Below are 22,447 nucleotides of genomic sequence, written 5' to 3'. Positions count from 1 at the left end.
TTGGGATCTCTACTATGCCTTCCTGCCATTAATGATTCTGCCCAGAGTTCTTTGCAAACTACAGGGGGGGGGGGAAAGGCACAGCTAATCCTGGTGGCTCCCTATTGGGATCTTGACCCTGGCAGTGAACAACCCCCCCCCAACGGACACTTCTAACCAGACCAGACTTCATTTCACAGGGACCAGTACTGTATCTGGACTCAGCTTAGCAATACCTAACTGCCTGGCATTTGAATGGCAATGTCTGAAGAACTAGGAGCTCTTACTGATTTCCACAATTGTTCACTCCTGACACCCCTTCACCCACATCTACCAGATGATGTGGAGGGCCTTCCTTAAATGGCCCAGGCCCAGGCAAGTTTTGATGGAAACCACCTCCATCCCTGACTTATTGGTGTTCCTACAGGAAGGCCTTCAACAAGGGCTCAAAACTTATACGCCTAAACAACAAGTGGTGGCCATTTCTTCTGTAATATTAGTAATAATAATTTTGCTATTTATATACCACCTATCTGACTAGGTTGCCCCAGCCACTCTGGGCTGCTTCCAACAAAATATTAAAAACATTCTATTCTGGCATGGTCATATATGCCCGCTCTGACCACTCACTAGTAAAACACTTGCTCCATGCCCCTCCAGTTATTCACTGTTTTCCTTCCTGGGATCTTCACAAGGTGCTCTCAGCTCTCCAATGACCAGCTTTTGAGCCACTGAAACAAGTACCATTAAAGATCCTTTCTTTTCATGTCCTGTTCCTGGTTCCATCATCACAGCCCACAGAGTCTTCAAGATCAATTCCCTTTCGGTAGCAAGGCATCTCAGTGTCTTCCATAGTGACAGAGTGATTCTCCAGTTGGGTACCACCTTCCTTCCCAAGGGGCTGTTTCATTTTCCGTAAGAAGTCATCTTGCCCACTTTCTGCCCAAATCCATCACACAACTTGGAGAAGGCTTGGTGTTCCCTCGATGTTTGCCCAACACTGAAGGTATATATTGCCCATACAAAGGACATACAACAAACTTCCTCCCTCTTTGTCTCATTTCACCGCTTCTTCCTGGAGCAGAGGGTGACACCAACTATGCTTCCCAGATGGATAAAAGCGTCCATTTCACTGTCCTACAAAGCACAGAAACTGCCTGTTCCCAAACAACCGACCGCCCATTCCATGAGAGCAATGGCAACTTCTGCTGCTTTTTCTACAAATGCCTCCTTGTTAGAAATATGCCGAGCAGTGACCTGAGCGTCCCCAAGCACGTTCACCAGGCACTTTTAAGTTGGATGCATTTGCTTCCTCTGAAGTGGCATTTGTTGAGGGTCTTACAGCAGGCTCTCCCACCGTAATAACTTGTTGCAATTGAAACCCACCCTAGCTGGGTGATCTTTTGTACGTCCCAACCCAGTGATGCTACGCTAGCAAGCGAAATAGTACCATTGTACCTACCTGAAGGGTAGATCTGCTAGTCTAGTGTAACAGCTCTGGGGCCACGCTTTTGCATGGTCCGTAACACCTCTTCCCACCTCTATTTGCACAGTTAGCTTTCAGTTAATGGTTTGTTGTGAGAAATAGGTTAACGCTATTCCGAGTTTCAGTTCTGGACTGTTGATGCTTGTTGAGTATGCGAAACTGAAGAGGGGCCAGCCTATTTTTTTGTAAAAGCTACTCCTGCCTTCGTCCGCTAGAGGCACAATAAGACCCAACCCAGTGATACTACATTGGACAAGCAGATCTACCTTTCAGGTAGGCATAGTGGTACTTTTTACCCAGTTAACTCTCTTGAGATGTGTATGTGGACAATTTTGTGACTTCACACTTGTCTTAAAGCAATTTTCATTACACTAGGAAAGCTACTTCTGTTAGTACAAATCAAAGCATAAGCCATCTGAAGCTGTAACTGTTGGTGCTGAGTCTATTGTATGAATTGTGAGATGTTTACATATGCCGCTTCGTTGGAACAGTTTGTTTTGGTCATGTAGGACAACAAAGGATGTAATCTTAGTGTCCCCTGTTCTAGGCTCCTCGTGTACCAGTGCAGGCACTTCCCATGGTCGTCCCTCCCCAAGAGCCTGACAAACCCCCTGCCAACGTTGCCACCACCCTTCCCATCAGAAATAAAGGTCAGTTGTAGCTCTACAGATTATCAGTAAAATACGTTTTGTAGGTGTAATGTTAGGATTGCTTTCAATTCTTCAACATCTCTCTAGTTTCTCTAGTGGGTATTTGTGGAAAACAAAATTATTAAGGGATGTTTTCCAGGAAATCTGTCTTTATGTATAAGTCAGCTAAATTGCTGGATTGGGTTTTCACATTAATAAGGAGACATTTTTCATGGTGGAGCAACTGAGAGATAATGGTGGTGTTACAATTGTTCTGGCAGAATTTCTGGCTAGCACTAGACCGATAAATTTTGATATGCGTGCACTTTGAATGCTGTCATTAAAATAAATAATTTTTAACACATTTATCCTTTTTAAGATACACTTCTCTGTAAAGGATTGTTAATAACTCTCCTATATTTGGGAGAAAGGAGTCAACAACTTATTTAGAAACTGGGGGGTTTGCATTCAGATGAGGGGATGTTGCCTTCTATCTTACTCATACTGTGTTTTTGTTTGTCTATTAAAATAAAAGCGTAACTCTGTCCCTGGAGATGCATCTGCATCTGCAGCTAAATCACTTTAATGTTGCTCAAATTGGTTAAAAAAACACACCGATGAAAAGAGTTGTACAGTGGTGCCCCGCAAGACGAATGCCTCGCAAGACGAAAAACCCGCTAGACGAAAGGGTTTTCCGTTTTTCGATGCGCTTCGCAAAACGAATTTCCTTATGGGCTTGCTTCGCAAGACGAAAACGTCTTGCGAGTCTTGCGATTTTTTGCGCTCCCCCCCTTTTTCTAAGCCGCTAATAGCCTTTTAGCCGCTAAGCCTTTAATAGCCGCTAAGCCGTTAATAGGGTTGCTTCGCAAGATGAAAAAACCGCTAGATGAAGAGACTTGCAGAATGGATTATTTTCGTCTTGTGAGGCACCACTGTAATCTAGCAGTTGTTATTCTGCAATGATGAGATTATTTGCTTTTCAGTTCAGGAAACTCATATTGGTGGCATGTGCAAAGCCACTTCTTATGTACAACATGGAAGTGTACTCACTGCAGGCTTTTTTAATGATTTCCGTTTTCAAAGATTGGGCACTGTGCACAAGCCCTCAAATGTTAAAAGGTAAAGGGACCCCTGACCATTAGGTCCAGTCGCAGACGACTCTGGGGTTGCGGCGCTCATCTCGCTTTATTGGCTGAGGGAGCCGGCGTACAGCTTCCGGGTCATGTGGCCAGCATGACTAAGCCGCTTCTGGCAAACCAGAGCAGCGCACGGAAATGCCGTTTACCTTCCCACCGGAGTGGTACCTATTTATCTACTTGCACTTTGACATGCTTTCGAACTGCTAGGTTGGCAGGAGCAGGGACCGAGCAACGGGAGCTCACCCCGTCACGGGGATTCGAAGCGCTGACCTTCTGATTGGCAAGCCCTAGGCTCTGTGGTTTAACCCACAGCGCCACTCGCGCTAACAAGCTAACATTTTCTGTAAGGTACCAATATAGTGTTTAAACTTCATAGAGGCATTCAAAGAATGTGTTTTTGCATTAAACGATGCACACACCAGCCCCACTTCCAGCATCCCTTCCCGCTTGACCTCTATCCTTCCCACATTGAGTATGGTGATCTGAATGGGAATTCTTCACACATTTGGTTTGAACATGCTTAGTATCTCACCGCTGCCGAGAACCTCAGTCCTGCAGGTTTCCAGATCGGGAGGAAGATTCTAAGCACTTTCAGTCAAATGTCCATAGTGTCTTCCTTCATCCCTCCCCAATCAATGCGGGAAGGTTGGGGGTATAGTGTGGATATGGGAATGGGGTCATATGGACTGCACCCTACAATTTAAGCGCACGTGTGTTCTTTGAATCACAATTAGGTTGCAAAACACTTGACTGCATTTTTTGTACCCTTTTTCTCTGAAGTGCACAGCTATTGTACAATAATCTGTACCTGAAGCGACTAAGCTCTTTTGGTTTACAATCTTAATCCCTCAATAAAATGCTCAGAAGAAAAATAGGTATGTCTCTTTTCCCCATAGAGACAGTTCACCTTTTGTGGATTCCGCAATGTGTTTGTGCTTTCTTGATCAGTAAGTCTGTAATGAGAATGCTGTTCACATGCACTTCCATTTGGTTCTGAGGGGGTTTCTCTTTCACACAGCCACTTCCAAACAAAAGTCCAGCAACCATTTGCAACCAAACAGCCCAGATGTACAAGGTTACATCGCCAATCAGTCTCCAGAGAGTATTGTTGAGGAGGCTCAGGGCAAGCTGACAGAGTTGGAGCAAAGGATAAAAGAGGCCATAGAGAAGAATGCCCAACTGCAGTCTTTGGAACTGGCACATGCCGACCAGCTGACCAAGGAGAAGATTGAGGAGCTGAACAAAACGAGAGAGGAGCAAATTCAGAAGAAGCAAAAGATCTTGGAGGAGCTGCAGAAAGTAGAGCGGGAACTGCAGCTGAAAACCCAGCAGCAACTGAAAAAGCAATACCTGGAGGTTAAAGCGCAGAGAATTCAACTTCAGCAGCAGCAGCAGCAGCAACAGTCGTGTCAGCACTTAGGACTTCTGACTCCCGTTGGCGTAGGAGAGCAGCTGACCGAGGGAGACTATGCACGGTTGCAACAGGTGGACCCGTACTTGCTCAAAGACGATCCCCAGCAAACGGCGGCCCAGATGGGCTTCGCTCCAATCCAGCCCCTTGCAATGCCTCAAGCTTTGCCTCTTTCTGCGGGTTCCTTACCTCCAGGGTCTATTGCAAATCTTACAGAACTGCAAGGTGTCATAGTTGGACAGCCAGTACTGGGCCAAGCACAACTTACAGGGCTGGGGCAAGGAATTCTGACAGACGCACAGCAGGGGTTAATGGTAGCCAGCCCTGCCCAGACCCTCAATGACACGCTGGATGACATCATGGCAGGTGTGTATAACTTGTTACATACAAGTGCAATGTCGTATGCTTAAAAAAAAAAAAAGCAGTTGAGGCATGCCAACATTTTTATTTTCTTTCAGCTTTACAAAGCCTGGGTTGTTTTGGCCCCTTATTTTAGAATTACCTGAAATAGAAGTGAAACCAACATTCACATTTAAGTTTGCTTTTGGCGAGTTACGTTGTCCATTTTAGTCCCAAGCTACGGAAGTCAGAGGTTTTTGCCTTGATAAAGGATGCTGTGTTCCTTGCCCGCTCCCATGAATTAATTTTTCTTTTTAATTACAGCCCATTCATGTTTCTGAAATACATGAAAAATACTTTGAATTGACTTGGAATTATAGAAGAACATTACTTTGGGAAGGAGGACTTGGATAAGAAATTTAATTTTCTTCTTTTTTTACTTCCACAGTAATGTTCTGAAGAGATCATAGCCAAGATCGATCTAGCCATATTAATGCCCTCCTTCCAGAGCTCTGTGGCTGCAACAGAGTTCTCCATTCCCTTCCATCCCCATTGCATAAACAGAGCTAAACAAGGAAGGCCTTTTCTGCATGGACCTCCATTTGTGCAAATTGACTCTGGGTTTAAACCAGCATTCCTTGGTTAACCTGAGTTCATGGTTGTTTTGGTTTAGCAGAATAGGTGTTGCCAGTTCAGATTCATCTGGCCAATCACAGCCAGACGACGTCTTTTGGTCAACCCTTTGAACATGCGAGAAGCAGAAAGATAGCAGTAGTGAAAATAGGGTCATCACCGTAACCTGGCTTTTTAAAGATGATCTGTGCTGCCATTTGTAAATTTTACCGATTTACAAGTATTGAAGCTTCACCCTTCAGTCCAAAGAGTTTACTGTGCAAGTCAAGCTTGCATCTGCCACAGGCCCTTCATTTCATTTCAGCAGCCTTAGCCGGCTTTATTACATGTATCTAGAAGAGCTTCATTTGGGTCATTTGGCAAATCCACCCAAAGAATTCTGACACACATCTGGCTCTTGGATTATTTGCCCTTAATATTCCAACTGGTCCGTGACTTGGCCAGAAATCTGTTTTTTGGTTGTTGTTTTTTGAAAAGTATAGGAGTGAGTTGGAATTTCATTTACACAAAGAAGTTGTTTAGCACCCTTTCAGAAGCTTTGTGGTGATACTAATAGAATATTGATATGTAGACAGCTTGTTTCTTGATACCAGTCTTATTGAATCTGAGTTTGAGCAGTTTGTGGTCTTCTTGCCCCGTGCTCTCATAGTTATAGCCATGTACTGATACATAAAGATGTTAACCTTAATTATAGGATAAAAGGTATGAGAGACCACAACATGGTAATTTACTTGCTCAAAAAATTCATATTCTGCTGGCAGTTAAGATTTGTTTCAGTGTGTACAGTGGCGTAGCGTGGGTTGTCAGCACCCGGGGCAAGGCAAGCAATTTGCGCCCCCTAACCCGTGGATTTGCGCCCCCTAACCCTAACCCCCAGATGTTGCGCCCAGTACAGCCGCCCCCCCTGCACCCCCCACGCTACGCCACTGCTAAGGGGACAAGGAACACGCGTGGGGTGGGTGGAGAAGGATGTGGCTAATAATGCAGGAGGGGGGTCTAAGGGGAAAAGGAGCTCGCATGGGGTGGGTGGAGAAGGAGGTTTTCGGAGAGCTGAGCGGGGAGGGGGGAGGGAAAGAGCACTGTTGCTTTAAAGGAGCCAACCGGACAGCAGCCACTTACAGCAGTGTAAGCAGCTCCTTTCCACTCCCGCTTTGCTCCTTCTCTCCCTCTTTGCTGCTTTACACAGCTAATGGCAAATCCCCTGCAACCCAAGTCCTGCTCAGCGGATCAGCTGAGACGCTGGGAGAATTGTAATTTCCCCCTCTCCCTCATCCCGTGCCCTCCTGTCCCCAGCAGCCTTTTAAAAAACTTTTTTACTGGTTTTCACTGCGCTCGTGGCTCAGAGCCCTCCTGTTCCCTGCCGTCCCTCTGCAGCCTCATTGCTCCGTTTAGAGAGCGCACGGACCTTTGCAAGCTGAGGCTGCAGCAGCTGTTGCTGGCTACGCGGCGCTTTTTCCGGGTCCCTATGGCTCCCGTCTGTCCCTCCTCGCGTGTAAGCGGCTGCTGCCCGCTTTGCTGGCATGGCTCTCCTTCCCTCCCTCCTCCTCAGCTCCACCCCCTCCTCCTGGCTGTAAAGCAAGCATGAGTGCTCGCTCCACCTCCTCCTCCTCCCGGCTTTGCTGCTGCTGCTGCTGCTGCTGCTGCGCGGCTCTTTTCCTCCACCGACGGCGCGCTGCGCCTTGGAGAGGTTCCCGCTTCCTCGAGGGGGGCCGGCCAAACGCGCCCCCCAAAATGTTGCGCCCGGTGCGGCCGGCACCCCTGGCACCCCCCACGCTACGCCACTGAGTGTGTATCAATGTTTTCTAAGACAATTAAAATAAAGATAATGTGAGCTCTGACTCTGAATTTGCTATTTCTTGTTCGACAACAAATTCTCAAGGTTTTGATTTCCCCCTGGATATTTTTTTGGGGTGAGAGAAGCTTCCTAAAGATATTTAATACAGTTGACTTAATTCAAAGACTGGTTCACATGTCATCCTAAACCATGACTTCTCTGGGAGCAGGACTCGGGCAGGTCCCCCCCCCCCCCCGCTTTCCCTGAATCCCTTTACGTCATTTGTACCCAGAAATCATGGTTTGTAACAAATTATCGTATTTACTTGAATGTAATGTGCACCTTTTTTGGCGAAATCACATCGCAAAAGTTAGGATGTGCATAAGATACGATGGCGCTTTAGATTCGATTGCAACCTTGAAAAACACGGCTGACATAGCAAATACTTTTTGGGTTTCAAGGTTGTGAAAATTGAGGTGTGCATTAGATTCGATGGCGCATTAGATTCGCATAAGTACAGTATAGTTAGCTTAAACTAGCTTCAGAAAGCATGATTTGAAGTCAGATTGTTCTGAAACTGATATGAGTTTAAACAAGAGGCTCTGGTCCAGATGCCACAACAATCAAAGTGTTAGGAAAGGTGAAAGTAAAGCAGTTATAGTCCTCCTGGCCATGCAGAAAGTGTAGGAGCCCAAGACTCACAAGAATTCCAACATATGGTTGTCTCACCAAAGCATGACTTTGTACGACATGCAAACTGGGCCAGTGCCTTCTATCCTAGGTCAAATATTTTGAGCATAGTTCCCTGAGTTAAGGAATCCCTATAGTTCTTCTCACTAAATACTCTGATCCATACATAATTGTAACTTTGTGGTTTTTGTTTTTCAGACTGTTGGGTAGAAGCAGAGATATTTTAAGAGGGATTGGGTGGCTGTTGGGTTCTAGCAATCCAGTCCCAGATAGCCATTTTTTAAATGTCAAACCTCTGTTCTATCAAAATAAAAAAATTCCTTCCAGTAGCACCTTAAAGACCAACTAAGTTAGTTCTTGGTATGAGCTTTCGTGTGCATGCACACTTCTTCAGATACACAGATACACTGTGTATCTGAAGAAGTGTGCATGCACACGAAAGCTCATACCAAGAACTAACTTAGTTGGTCTTTAAGGTGCTACTGGAAGGAATTTTTTTATTTTGACTATGGCAGACCAACACGGTTACCTATCTGTAACTCTGTTCTATCAAACCTTCCATTTCTCAGCAACTCTTATCCGACATAGCAGTACATTCCAAACAAGAATTAAATTGGTACAGACTAAATTTTTGACTGCTCTCATTAGGGCCAAATGCTGTCATCTGCCCCCATACAGCTGACTCTTCTGGGCTACGTTTTTACCCCAATGAAAGAAAGGCAAGAGCGTGGCATGTTTTGGAGATTGATTCAGCCTAAGGAATACCGCTTTTCACATCTAATTAGACCATTTTGAGAAACTTTCAGAAGTTCTGGCTAATCATACTTCTAATAAGCACAATTGTTTTCTCCAATAGCAGTGAGCGGAAGAGCGTCTGCGGTGTCCAACACCCCTACCCACAGCATCGCGACGTCTGTCTCCCAACCTCAGACACCAGCTCCAAGCCCTATCATTTCTCCCTCAGCCATGCTACCGGTCTACCCTGCCATAGATATTGATGCGCAGGTAAGCCAGAAATAAGCCATAGATTCCCATACTCACCCCTCCTCCAGTTTTAAGAAGTTTAAAGCTGCTTCTTGTGGTTTTGAACGACGCACACTTGCCTGTTAACATCTGAATATCATGAGCTACGATTTGAACCTAACCATGGTTAGAGAAAACAATCCTGGTTTGTTAGATAAACCTCCTAATACACATGAAGATGGGAGAACAGGAACCCAGTGTTTACCACAGGGTGTCCTTGTTGCATCACATCAAATCACAGCTTGTGATATAGGACCTGGACTGCGCATGTACATTTACTCAGTTCTGAATTGTGCTTTTGTGTTTTGTTTTTGACATGGAGACATTAGGAACATTTTTGGGAAGTATGACTTCCGATTCAAATTATTTATTTATTTATTTATTTATTTATATTTGTTAATTTATTATTTTTTGTATTTGTATTTATTATTTGTATCCCGCCCATCTGGCTGGGTTTCCCCAGCCACTCTGGGCGGCTTCCAACAAAGACCAAAAAATACATTAAAATGTCACACATTAAAAACTTCCCTGAATTGGTGATTCTTTATCAGAGACTGAATTAGATGGCTTTCCTAAATTGCACTGTGTTTATTACAAAGCCGCTTTAGAAGCAGAGCGTCTCGTCCAAAGGCTCTACAGGCAATAATATTTCACATTTAATAGTGTTTGTTGTTGTAGTAGCTAAATGATGTACATTTCCTCCACAAAGTACAAGGAAAGCCATTAACGTGTTGAAACGGCATTTGTCTTCCAGACTGAAAGCAACCACGACACTGCGTTGACCCTTGCATGTGCTGGTGGACATGAGGAGCTGGTGCAAACGCTCCTGGAGCGGGGAGCTAATATTGAACACAGGGACAAAAAAGGTACATGCCTGCTGATAAATTAATGGTATAAACAGAGTTTTTTGTAGATGACAGATTTACTTATGCTGGTTTTGACCTTTAAAGCCCTATGCGGCCTAGGACCCTTGTACTTACAGGACTGCCTCTCCTGGTATGTCCCGCAGAGGACCCTAAGGTCCATGAATAATAATAGCTTAAAGGTCCCGGGCCCTATGGAAGCCAGACTATCCTCCACCAGGGCCAGGGCTTTTTCAGTAATGGCTCCGACCTGGTGGAATGCTCTGTCCCACGAGACTAGGGCACTGCAGGACTTGATCTCTTTCCGCAGGGCCTGTAAGACGGAGCTATTCCGCCTGGCCTTCAATTTGAATTAGCCTGATCCTCTTTTCCCTTTCCTCTTCTATGAAGAAACCCTTTCTGGGACCCCACATTTAAATTCTTATTCACACACCTTCTTGCTGGCCCTAGTAGGACCAACTTGGCCACTTAGCCCTGGTGATCATTCAGTGTCTACTGACTGGGGTCCCCCCCCACCCAAAAAAATGACCCCTGAATTTCTGAATTTTATTGATATTGATGCTGCATTTTATGTTGTATTCTATGCTGTTTTATGCTGTTTTTAAGTTGCATTTTAATCAGTGTTTTATATTTGCTGTTAGCCTCCCTGAGCCTGGTTTTTAAACTGGGAAGGGCGGGGTACAAATAAAAAATTATGATTATTTATAATTATATTCCCGTGGAAGGAGATCCTTCTCCAACTAATGTGTGTTTCTGCTGTAGATAACATTTTCCACCTGCAAAATTAATTTTATTCCAGGTGCCCTGTATTAGGGTTGTTGTTGTTATTTTGGTTTCCTGTTAAAATTCGTTGTTTTCTTAGAAATGGGTGCAAGTCAAATATCCTTGAGCGGTGCCTATTTTCCCCTTTCAGGATTTACCCCCCTTATTTTGGCTGCTACAGCTGGTCATGTCGGTGTTGTTGAGATCTTGTTGGATAACGGTGCAGATATTGAAGCTCAGTCTGAGAGAACCAAGGACACACCATTATCTTTAGCTTGTTCTGGAGGAAGACAGGAGGTGAAGTAAACAGTACCTATTGTTGCGTACTAACTGAAAGCCTTTCACTGTGATTAACGCTTGTCATATAACTCTAATCCTTGATTCTGAACACACTCCACAAAAGCTTGTTCAGCTGACTCCAGTTAGAATTTACAGAATTCTAATCAATTTAAAAATAGGTGTTTCTGATCATCTCATCACTGCTGTACCAAAGGGGAGGGAGAGCACATGAACTCCAGGCTCGTGAAGGCTAATGTTAAACATGTGTCTCCCAAACTGTTTCTTCCAAACTGAGGTGCAGTATTAAAATGCCAGCTCAGCCCTGGACACGTAATATTTAACAGGAGTATTTTTTTTGTTAACCATATTTTATAACCAGTGTAATCTACTGTTTTATGTTGTTTATTTGATTGTGCAAATTACAATGGTTCTTGTTTTCAGCAACTTGGTGTGTTGTTGTAAGTTACCTAAAGACCACCCGCTAGTAGATGTCTTCTTTTTCATCATCATTATCATCATTATTATTACTGCTATTAGCATCTTTTTAATACTGTAACTGTGATTTAAGATATCTAAGGTAGAACCGGGTTAGGAGTTTGTCAAGTCTTCTCTGTTTACTCAGATTTTCCTTGGTACCCCAAAGGGCCAGAAAACAACGAGGGCATTTACTAGGTAAAATGGTGGTAGTTATCCAAAGAATTTTATGACTAGCTCCATGTATATAGAATCATAGAACTTCAGAGTTGGATGGGACCCCGAGCGTCATCTAATCCAACAAGTGACACTACTTATTTCAAAAAGGGTTCTCTGCTCCCATTTACCTTATGGAACATGTATTTAGGAAGCTTCTTCTGTGTTTCTATGTTAATAAACGATATCTAATTTAGGCACCAGTTGTATATGAAGTGCCATTACAGCCCCAAGTCAATGTATAATCATCTTGCGTGGTTAAAGCAGATCTTATAAGTGTTCATACCATGGCTTCGCGTCACTAGCGTGGTACATAGCCATACCTTCTCTCTGAGCCACGTGAGCAGAATTGTGTGTTCTGCCTGGGGTAACACAGAGATGGCAATAAGCCTCCATTTCCACGCTGTTGCCTGAGGGGCCTCTGACTGCAGTTCTGTGTTCAGGAAGGGAGTGATATTCACTTCTCGAAGGTAACTATTTGTATTTTTACAACAATTCAGGTGGTGGAGCTTCTGTTAGCTAGAGGAGCAAATAAAGAGCACAGAAATGTTTCTGACTACACCCCTTTAAGCTTAGCTGCTTCTGGTGGTTATGTGAACATCATCAAAATACTGTTGAATGCTGGTGCAGAGATCAATTCAAGGCAAGTTCCCTTTTTAAGCTCCTGTTTATTTCATGCTGCTCTTGTTTCTTGTTACGTTCTTCCATTCTACCCTAGGTTCACAACAGGGTTCCAGGAGGACCCTTCTCATACCGAGAGAAGCTTTAGACTGGGCTCTTGATCCAGAGAAAAGGAAGCAGAGCAAATTACGGATGGCATCTATGCCCAGACCAGGTGCCCTGATGGCCCTGTTCCTGCAGTATAATTTAGTGGACTTCTGGTGTCTGTTGAATCCTATTGAGATAGAGTTCTCTTTTTCTCTCCAGCAGCTATGTATCCTGTAGCAGAATCGATTCCTTGTTATGCTCCCTCTACACTATCTAACAATGTCAAAGCATCTTCTATGAGTCTTATTTTGATTTCATATGACAGCCCACTATTTACCATTTTACAGCTCAATGATGAACCGTGAACGGATCCTGCTTGGAGATTGAATCCTCTCCTTCTACAGTGAAGAGAAATAGTTGATAGTCTGAAGCAATGGATAGGAGAGGTTTTTGTGCATAGCAATCCTATCCAGTTTCCTGAGCCTTTGCTTTGGGAAACTCTAAAAGCAGTCATCTGGGGAGAATTCATCAGTGGAAACTGTTACTTAAAGAAAGGAAGGAACAAAACATGCACCTTACTGATCAAAGACATAGCTGAACTGGAAACTTAAAATATAAATGTACAGAGAGCAATCTGCTGTATAACAAATCCAAAGAGGAACTGAATTAAAAGCTCTTGAAATGATTATGATACTGGCTTGTAAATCTGATTATTGGCTTGTAAATTTACAAAACGTGTTTAAACTAATAGGTGTTAACCATAACTAATTACACTTAGAGGTACAGTGGACCCTCCGGATATTAACTTAATTCATTCTGGGGGTCCGTACATACCCCAAAAAGTCCTCATCTAGATGCGCTGCTTCTGTGCATGGCGCGATAGAGCGCTTCTGCGCATGCGCAGAAACGTGGAGGTATACACTTCCGGGTTTGCTGTGTTCACAACCCGAAAGTGATGTTACCTGAAGGTAACATAACCCGAGGGTCCACCATATATGGCCTCTGTAGCTCCCATTTAGAGGTCTACAGGCACCTATAGGTTCATATGTACATGGACTTCCATATTACAGAAATAGGTATATGCAAATTAAAAATTCACCATGCCATATAAAGTTAAAATGTAACGCATGTTCATTTCTTTCCAGAACTGGTAGCAAGCTGGGCATTTCTCCATTAATGTTGGCAGCCATGAATGGTCATACTGCTGCTGTTAAGCTGCTGTTGGACATGGGTTCTGATATTAATGCACAGATAGAGACCAATAGGAATACTGCCCTGACACTGGCCTGTTTCCAAGGAAGAACCGAAGTGGTTAGCCTTCTCCTCGATAGAAAAGCTAATGTTGAGCACAGAGCTAAGGTAGGAAGATCTTGGTTTAAAAGTCTTCAACTTAAATTTGTTAGTACTTCTATTACTTTTCACACTCAAGATGTTTGTCTGCTCAGCCTAGAATGTACACAGCCGTTCTATGTCCACCATCAGGGTAAACAAATTTTATTCGCTTCATTGGAGTGTTGACTTTATATTGTTCCTCACTGCCTTGCAAGTAACTTTGCAAAAGCTGGGATATATGCTTATTAAATACAGGGGGGGGGAAATCATCATGCTTTTTTATTTATTACATTTATATCCTGCCCTTCTGGCAAGGCACCCAAAGAGGTTTACAGTGGTACCTCGGGTTAAGTACTTAATTTGTTCCGGAGATCCGTTCTTAACCGGAAACTGTTCTTAACCTGAGGTACCACTTTAGCTAATGGGGCCTCCCGCTGCCACCGCACGATTTCTGTTCCCATCCTGAGGTAAAGTTCTTAACCCAAGGTACTATTTCTAGGTTAGCGGAGTCTGTAACCTGAAGCGTATGTAATCTGAAGCGTGTGTAACCCAAGGTACCACTGTACTAGGCAAAATCCTAACATGGAAAAATGGGACAGAATATTTTCAGGCAAATTTTGGGAGTTGATGCTGGCTCTAGCTCCCTGACCTGTGTTTATTCTCTTAAGCCTTTCCTCAAGGCCCACAGACCTGCCTTAAGCAGCCCAAGGGAAGGCGGGGTTGCCGCAATAGTTATCTCATATTGTTGATGGCCCTTTCTGGGGTTGGTATCCATCCATCCATCCATCCGAGGAGCACATGTGGTTTGTAGTCCTTTGCTTCTCTTTTAAATCATCACTATGGAGATGAAACAGGTTTGATGTGGATGAGGGGGTGAGTTTTAAAATGTAAGTAAAAGGAGGGAGTTCTTTATTCCCAACACATTCTATTTGGTGAGAAGTGGAATGGGTATAAAGTGATGGATCTGTTGGATCTCTCTTCATTCAGCTGTTAATAGTTGAATATTCCATACAGTAGAGTGCCTGATAATAAACATACCTGAAGAAGTATACCTGAAGGAGCGTCTGCAACCCCGTCGTTCTGCCCGGACACTGAGGTCCAGCGCTGAGGGCCTTCTGGCGGTTCCCTCGCTGCAAGAAGCCAAGTTACAGGGAACCAGGCACAGGGCCTTCTCGGTAGTGGCACCCGCCCTGTGGAACACCCTCCCACCACATGTCAAAAAGAAAAACAACTACCAGACTTTTAGAAGACATCGGAAGGCAGCCCTGTTTAGGGAAGCTTTTAATGTTTAATAGGTTATTGTATTTTAATATTTTGTTGGAAGCCTCCCAGAGTGGCTGGGGAAGCTCAGTTGCATGGGTGGGGTATAAATAATAAATTATTATATTATTATTATTGTGCGTTAACAGTGGTCACTGATAACCTATAAGCCAGAAATGATTGTTGCCTTCTTGTAGCTATAGATTTTCACACATTTCTAATGTATTCTTAACCTAGACCGGTCTGACACCCTTAATGGAAGCTGCCTCTGGTGGATATGCGGAAGTAGGCAGAGTTCTTCTAGACAAAGGTGCAGATGTAAACGCTCCGCCAGTCCCTTCTTCAAGAGACACAGCTCTGACCATTGCAGCAGACAAAGGGCATTACAAGTTCTGTGAGCTGCTTATTAGCAGGTACCATATTTGATACGATTTGAAGGGGAGGATCAAGAGGCCTAGGTTACAAAGAATGTCGCTGGCTCTAGGATCCTGATATGCTATCTATGGGTGTTTACTAATAATGAGTTTCGTTGAGCCCACACAGAAGTTGCACTTATAAGAGTAGAAGAGTTGGTCTGATGAGAAAGTTTTGATTGGTGAATTTTCAGGAAACAACTGTGTGTGCTTTAGCTTGTGGGTCTTCATTGAAGTTCTGGCATAAATGTTCCATTCCTGAGCAGCAATTCCATAATTGCAATTCCAGAGGCACTACTATAGAGCAAAGCAGGAAATTCTAGTTCTGATGTGGCACTACAAGTCCTCCTATGTTAGCTGCACGATGACAGCATTACATTTTTATTATATAGGAAGAAAATAGCATCTGTTAAGATAGAAGGTGTGCAGATGCCAGGAGTTCATGTTTCAGAAATGAACTATTTCAGAGTTGTTTAGAAATGGTTTTATGAAGAGCAGGTGATGTTTTCTAGAAGTGTTGTCCCTCTAACTTCCACCACCTTTCTAAAGCCAGTAGCAGTAACCAGCCCTTCAGTTCAATTTTGTGTGTTTTTTTAAAATGGTAAAATATGCATTCAGTATTTTGATCAGGCTTTTTGATCTTTTTTTGTAGGGGAGCTCACATCGATGTCCGGAACAAAAAAGGAAATACTCCATTATGGCTTGCTGCAAATGGTGGTCATTTAGATGTTGTCCAGTTGCTAGTGCAAGCTGGAGCAGATGTAGATGCTGCTGATAACAGAAAGATAACCCCGCTGATGGCAGCCTTTCGAAAGGTAGAGTGAAAGCTTTTGCTTTTAACCCCCTTGATAAAAAAGAACTAATTTGTTGCAGTATGAATTTGGAAATTGAACTGCATCACCCACACAGTGCATGGCAGAAATTTAATAAATGGACTGCTATGTTTCCCATAGCGTACAGTTTTCAGGGGGGAGACTTACATAACCATTGCAAAAAAAACCCAACATCATATTGGCAGTGTGTACAATATTTCAATTGAATAAGCTGCCTTCTCTGCTTTTCTGTATCTCAGAGTATTTTCAAATGCCTTGCTTTATTAAAGAAAATGGGAGTTTTTCTTTCCCTAGCTTCACAGATTGGCAATTTTTGTATGCTTCTGAAGCTCCTGCTGCTTTGGGGAATTGAGGTTGCTGCAGTTACTCTTTTCACTGAATTATCTTTTATAGTTTAGTTATTTCACTTAAATGCATTTAAATGTGCAGCCTGCCTTCATGTGAAAGGGACTAATGCTGGAGACCTTCATTCCTAGGGTCATGTGAAAGTTGTACGCTACCTGGTAAAAGAAGTCAACCAGTTCCCATCAGATTCAGAATGTATGAGATACATAGCAACAGTTACTGACAAGGTAAGAATAATGTGCTGCTTAAGTTACTCAGTAAAACTTTGGTAAAACCAGTGTTTCCCAGTAAGCTGATGAATACATCATAATTGCTAATTAAAACCTTGCATATCTCGACCCTGAACAGCATTGGACAGACTACCGCATTTTTTGCTTTATAAGACTCACTTTTTCCCTCCTAAAAAGTAAGGGGAAATGTGTGTGCGTCTTATGGAGCGAATGCAGGCTGCGCAGCTATCCCAGAAGCCAGAACAGCAAGAGGGATTGCTGTTTTCACCGCTTAGTAACCCCTCTTGCTGTTCTGGCTTCTGAGATTCAGAATATCTTTTTTCTTGTTTTCCTCCTCCAAAAACTAGGTGCGTCTTGTGGTCTAGTGCGTCTTATAGAGCGAAAAATACGGTATTTTTCTCTGACTTTACACTCCCAATTCAGTTGTATGGCTTCATTGAAGAGCACACTATTCTTTGTTTTAGTGTGTTTAAATATTTAACCTTCCTAATCCCAAAGTATGTTACACAATTAAATACCACAGGAGGGGGGGGGGGGATAAAATGCAGACCAAAGTTACCATTATTAAATTTCTGTGCCACCCTTCATCCTAGGATTCCAGGAAAGTTTACAATATAAAAATGCAAAAATACAAAACAATAACACCCACCCCACACCCTCACGTAGTTTAAAAGGTCATCAATAATTTAATTAGCCAAAGGTTGCAAAGCTCCTCTCCCTTCCCACTTTTTCTTATTATACTCATATCTGGTCTCTGCATAAGAAGTCCTTTCCTTGGTTCCAGTCTTTTCCCCCAACCAAACTTTTTTTTTTCAAAACTAGAGCACTTCTGAATCCTGTTTTGCCATTTGGAATCTCTTGACTCCCACTCTGGAGAATTCTGTCCCTGCGGCATTTGCCATTCCACACAACCTTCCGAAAGCAATTCCAACCCTTTCGCTTTTACTGGCAGAATAAAATCCCTCTCACAATGTTCTCTGTTGTTTGTCTCCTCTCCAGCCATCTTTCCATTCTTACACAAGGAGAAACAGCATATCCACAGTCATTAGCAGTTCAGCCCCTTTGATGCCACAGGAGCCTTCCAATCCATTCCTTTCATTTCTGCACTCTTGCCTGTTTGTTAAGCAGCTTCCCTTCCTTTGCAGGCCACAATGAGCCCCTCATGCTCCCTGTCAGTTCCCTTCTTGCAGTGTTTGAGGCTGGTACATCCATTATTTGTTCAACTGCTTGTGCCAGTTCAGAAATGATGTTCTTTTTTACATTGTCATCGCAGGAAATGCTGAAGAAGTGCCACCTCTGTATAGAATCAATTGTTCAAGCCAAAGACAGGCAGGCTGCTGAAGCAAACAAGAATGCAAGCATTCTTTTAGAGGAGTTGGATTTGGAGAAGGTAAGTAACGCTGCAAGTTCAGATTTCCACTTTAGAACACTTTATAGGCTGGCTTTCTGTAGTTACTCAAGGCAGGGCATGCAAGAATAGGGGGGAAAATAGTCATCAAAAAACACTCCTTATGGTGGAGTTGAGGAATCCCCCTACTGTAGGGTTACCAGACATCCCCGTTTCCCAGGGACAGTCCCCGGATTTGCGAATAAGTCCCCAGACAAATTCCATCCCTGGAATGTCCCCGGATTTCATCTAATGTCCCAGGAAGCGCAGCAGTGGCAGTCTCAGCAGCCCAGAGCAGTTGGTTCTGGCTGGCTTCAGGAGCTGCTTGGAAGTCCCCATATGATGGTGGTGCAGGGGCTCTAAGATGCAGCTTCCAGGCTGCCTCCACCTTCCCTGACCCCAGCAGTTAAGCTGTGAAGGGAGGTTTCATGCTGCCTATCGGAGCAGCCACCTAACTCCTACTTGCGTGCAAGCAGGAGCGGGGCGGGGGTATCTCAGCTGTCAAGGGAGGCTTCACGCTGCCTATCAGAGCTTGTGTGCAAGCAGGAGGGGGCAGGGATCTCTCAGTTAGGCAAGGGGAAGCCTCCCTTCCCAGCTGAGGGATCCCTGCCCCCTCCTGCTTGCACGCAAGTAGGAATGGAATTGGGGCTGCTCCGATGGGAAGGGAGGCATTGCGCTGCCCCAGCCTAGCCGCTGCCGGGGCTCTCAGCCCTCCTCCCCCGTCTTTCATGCCTGATCCACACCACGCACCGCTTCCCCACCGCCACCGAAGAACCAACAACTCAGGGGCTGCCCAGGCTCATGGAGAAAGGAGATAGAAGCCTCGGAGGAAGGGGAAACCTGGTGGTTGAGGTCAAGGCAGCGGCCGCCCCTGTGCCACTGCCATCGCTGCAGCATCAACGTCCCGAACGTGTAGTATTTATTTAATTAAAGTGTCCCTGGATTCATTGGAAAAAATCTGGTAACCGAGGACTTCCGGGGTGGCGCCATCAGTAATGGCCGCTTCCCTCTGATTTGGAGGGACAGAGCTCCGCGGAAATTGGAGCTCTGTCCCTCCAAATCTCCAGAGCTCCCTGAAAAGGAAAAGTTGCCAAAATGTTTAATTCCCAGCTGAAATAATCGCCCTGAATACACTGCGGGGCCAGAGGTTCAACCTCCTCCATGAGTGGAAAGCCTTTATGTTCAAACTTGAGAGGCTCTTCCAATAGAATCACAGAACTGTAGAGTTGGAAGGGACCACGAGGGTCATCTAGTCCAACCCCCTGCAATGCAGAAATCTTTTGCCCAATGTGGGTCTCGAGAACCCACAACCTTCAGATTAAAAGTCTCGTGCTTTACCACTCGAGCAATCCCAGCTTCTGTGGCTCAAAGTTGGCTCATTGATAGACAGTTTGCCCGCAAAATTAGATTCAAGGCCATATGATTTCCCGTCTGCTGGCTTCCGGTTGGTCTGAATGCAGGATGATCAAATTAGCCACTTGATCTTGGGCCTGTGACAGTGAGCTTTGGCAAGTTTCTCTTCCCACTACCTCAGCCTTCCCACAGTGTGGAGAACTAATTTAGAACTCTTGGAAGGCAAGGTATTCTTATAGGTAATCAGCTGAGACTGATGCACAGCATCCAGTCTCTTCCTAATGCTAAGCTGTACAGCCTTATCTGCCCAAGGTGCAGTTTCTTTTTGGCAGTTTCCTTTCATCGCTGTTGAATGAAATTGACTTGCAGCTACGGGAAGAAAGCAGAAGGCTGGCATTAGCTGCTAAAAGAGAGAAAAGGAAGGAGAAGAGAAGGAAGAAAAAGGAAGAGCAAAGGAGGAAGCTGGAAGAAATAGAGGCAAAAAACAAAGAGAATTTTGAACTGCAAGCTGCTCAAGAAAAGGAAAAACTAAAAGCTGAAGGTAGGTATTTGATTTGTACCCCATGGGCTCAGAGCAGGTGTCAGCAGTTGTCTAAAAAACACAAAAGATGGCTGTTCTTCCATTTTCAGCATCTCTCCTCTGAAACACAACTAAATGTTAAATCATTAAATCCTGTCAGCTTGAATATATTCAACTGGAAATGATTACAAATTATTGAAGAAAATAGGAGATTGTCATAGATCAGTGTTAAAATCATGGGATAAAGATAAATGGCAGTCAGTTTCATAGTTTCTCTGCAAATGGTTTTTCCTTTCAACCGTCATAATAAGCATTTCACTAGGGGTGGGTTTTTTGTTTGTTGGTTTTGCAAAGGACTACCACTCTTGGGTGGCGCTGTGGGCTAAAGTCAGCGCCTAGGGCTTGCCAATCGAAAGGTCGGCGGTTCGAATCCCCGCGGCGGGGTGCGCTCCCGCTGCTCGGTCCCAGCGCCTGCCAACCTAGCAGTTCGAAAGCACCCCCGGGTGCAAGTAGATAAATAGGTACCGCTTACCAGCGGGAAGGTAAACGGCGTTCCGTGTGCTGCGCTGGCTCGCCAGATGCAGCTTTGTCACGCTGGCCACGTGACCCGGAAGTGTCTCCGGACAGCGCTGGCCCCCGGCCAATAGATGTGAGATGGGCGCACAAACCCCAGAGTCGGTCAATACTGGCCCGTTCGGGCAGGGGTACCTTTACCTTTACCTTTACCACTCTTGACACGTGCAGTGGCGGAAACATTGCCTTTCATGAGCTTTTGGATAAACCACCTGGGATGGGATCCAATTACCGTATTTTTTGCTCCATAAGATGCACTTTTTTCTCTTAAAATCTAAGAGGAAATGCCTGTGCGTCTTATGGAGCGAATGTGTGGTCCCTGGGGCTGGGGGGGGGGACCTGGGCTTCCCCCACCGCTAGCCCCCCGACCTGCTCTTTGGGTCGAGCAGCTCTGGGGTAGCTTGCGAAGCCTCCGCAGGGCAGCAGGGAGCCTTCATCCCGCTGCCCCGGGGAGGCTTCGCGCGGCTATCCCTGGCTTTTGCGGGAGGTGGGGGAAGGGACAGAGCGAGGCTCTCTCACTTCCCCCACCTCCCGCAAAAGCCCCCAAGAGCCGCATTTTTTTTTCTTGAATTCCCCCCCCCCCCAAAAAAGTAGGTGCGCCTTATGGAGCGAAAAATACGGTAGCTGCTTAGGTTCACACAAAGAGATTGAGTTCCCATTGGGGCATTCGGCTACCTTGTGAGCAGCTGATCCTCCAAATCATCTGTCTAATTCTGATCGAACCTCTCTCTAAACAGCAGTTTGCCGCAAGGCACTCCGAGTTGTTGCTTGAAGTAAAATAAGTGTGGAGACTCCTTGAACTTGTGGAAGTTGTTTCATGATTCTTTGGATCCTGGTTTTGAAGAGGTTGCATACAAAGGCCAATAGGCAGAACATGATAGGCATTTCTTCAGTCCTAATTATAGTTTGTTCTCAACTTGCATATTAGTAAATAAGCATTTATTATAAAAACAAGAGACTCGTGGCATAGTAAATACACCATTTATTATGTCACAGATTCATCAGATGGACAAAATAATGTCCTGAGTTACCATAATAAATTTGTGCCATGAGACTCTTTGGGTTGTTATTGTTTGCTGAAAGCAACTAACATGGCTACGCCTCTGGAAAGTATCCCTTACAGCAGGCATGGGCAAACTCAGCCCTCCAGATGTTTTGAGACTACAATTCCCATCATCCCTGACCACTGGTCCTGTTAGGTAAGGATGATGGGAGTTGTAGTCCCAAAACATCTGGAGGGCCGAGTTTGCCTATGCCTGCCTTAGAGCATATCAAAGTAGGAATCAGCCTTTCTCAATTGCAAATACTTAACTAAAATTGCTTATGTGAATACATTGTGGCTTATTCCAATATGTCATCATCCACCTATGCAAATAATCATTTGTGCCCATGTAAGCATGTTTCTAATGAGAGTATTTGGAATGCCCTTATCCCAGGCCATTCAGATATGACTGTTCGCTTGTAAACCTTTTCCATAGGTTGTTCTGAGAGCTTAATCTTTCCAAACCCTCTTCATGTGGAAAGGCAATAAAGTTATCTTATCAATCAGTCCCTAAACCCAGGTGTTCCAGTTCCTTGGATATTTGTAAATTACAATTGTAAATTAATTTAAACTGCTTTTAGAAATTTTGTGTGTGTGTGTTAGGCCATATGCACAAGGTAAATAGGTTTGAAATACGAAGGATGTTTGTGGTGTATAAGTGACTTGCATTGATCTTCATGGGCCAGTCGCATAGTAAAAACCTGTTCAGGCAAGATGATTACTGTGGACTTTAGTCAATTCTTCTTCTCGTTCT

The 22,447-nt window shown here is 44.4% G+C and overlaps 1 protein-coding gene across 5 annotated transcripts in view; it reads left to right on the top strand.

Annotated features, from left to right (window-relative positions):
* ANKRD17 (ankyrin repeat domain 17) overlaps nt 1–22,447 on the top strand; it is a 107,122-nt gene that overhangs the window by 67,562 nt on the left and 17,113 nt on the right. For 3 of the 5 annotated variants that reach the window (XM_081166001.1, XM_081165998.1, XM_081166000.1), the window contains exons 14-25: nt 2,013–2,115; nt 4,252–5,010; nt 8,937–9,085; nt 9,858–9,969; nt 10,880–11,025; nt 12,198–12,340; nt 13,551–13,764; nt 15,235–15,410; nt 16,063–16,225; nt 16,720–16,815; nt 18,092–18,208; nt 19,928–20,099. In XM_081166001.1, coding sequence (XP_081022127.1) covers nt 2,013–2,115; nt 4,252–5,010; nt 8,937–9,085; nt 9,858–9,969; nt 10,880–11,025; nt 12,198–12,340; nt 13,551–13,764; nt 15,235–15,410; nt 16,063–16,225; nt 16,720–16,815; nt 18,092–18,208; nt 19,928–20,099 — 2,350 coding nt within the window. The remainder of the gene's footprint in view (nt 1–2,012; nt 2,116–4,251; nt 5,011–8,936; nt 9,086–9,857; nt 9,970–10,879; nt 11,026–12,197; nt 12,341–13,550; nt 13,765–15,234; nt 15,411–16,062; nt 16,226–16,719; nt 16,816–18,091; nt 18,209–19,927; nt 20,100–22,447) is intronic. The other 2 variants (XM_081165999.1, XM_081166002.1) reach the window with 2 other exon arrangements.

This window comes from Podarcis bocagei (assembly GCF_964188305.1).
Source record: "Podarcis bocagei genome assembly, chromosome: 13".
In the NCBI taxonomy this organism is placed as follows: Eukaryota; Metazoa; Chordata; class Lepidosauria; order Squamata; family Lacertidae; genus Podarcis; species Podarcis bocagei.
The sequence above is the reverse complement of the archived record's forward strand: the minus strand, read 5'-3'. Positions and strand labels throughout refer to the sequence as shown.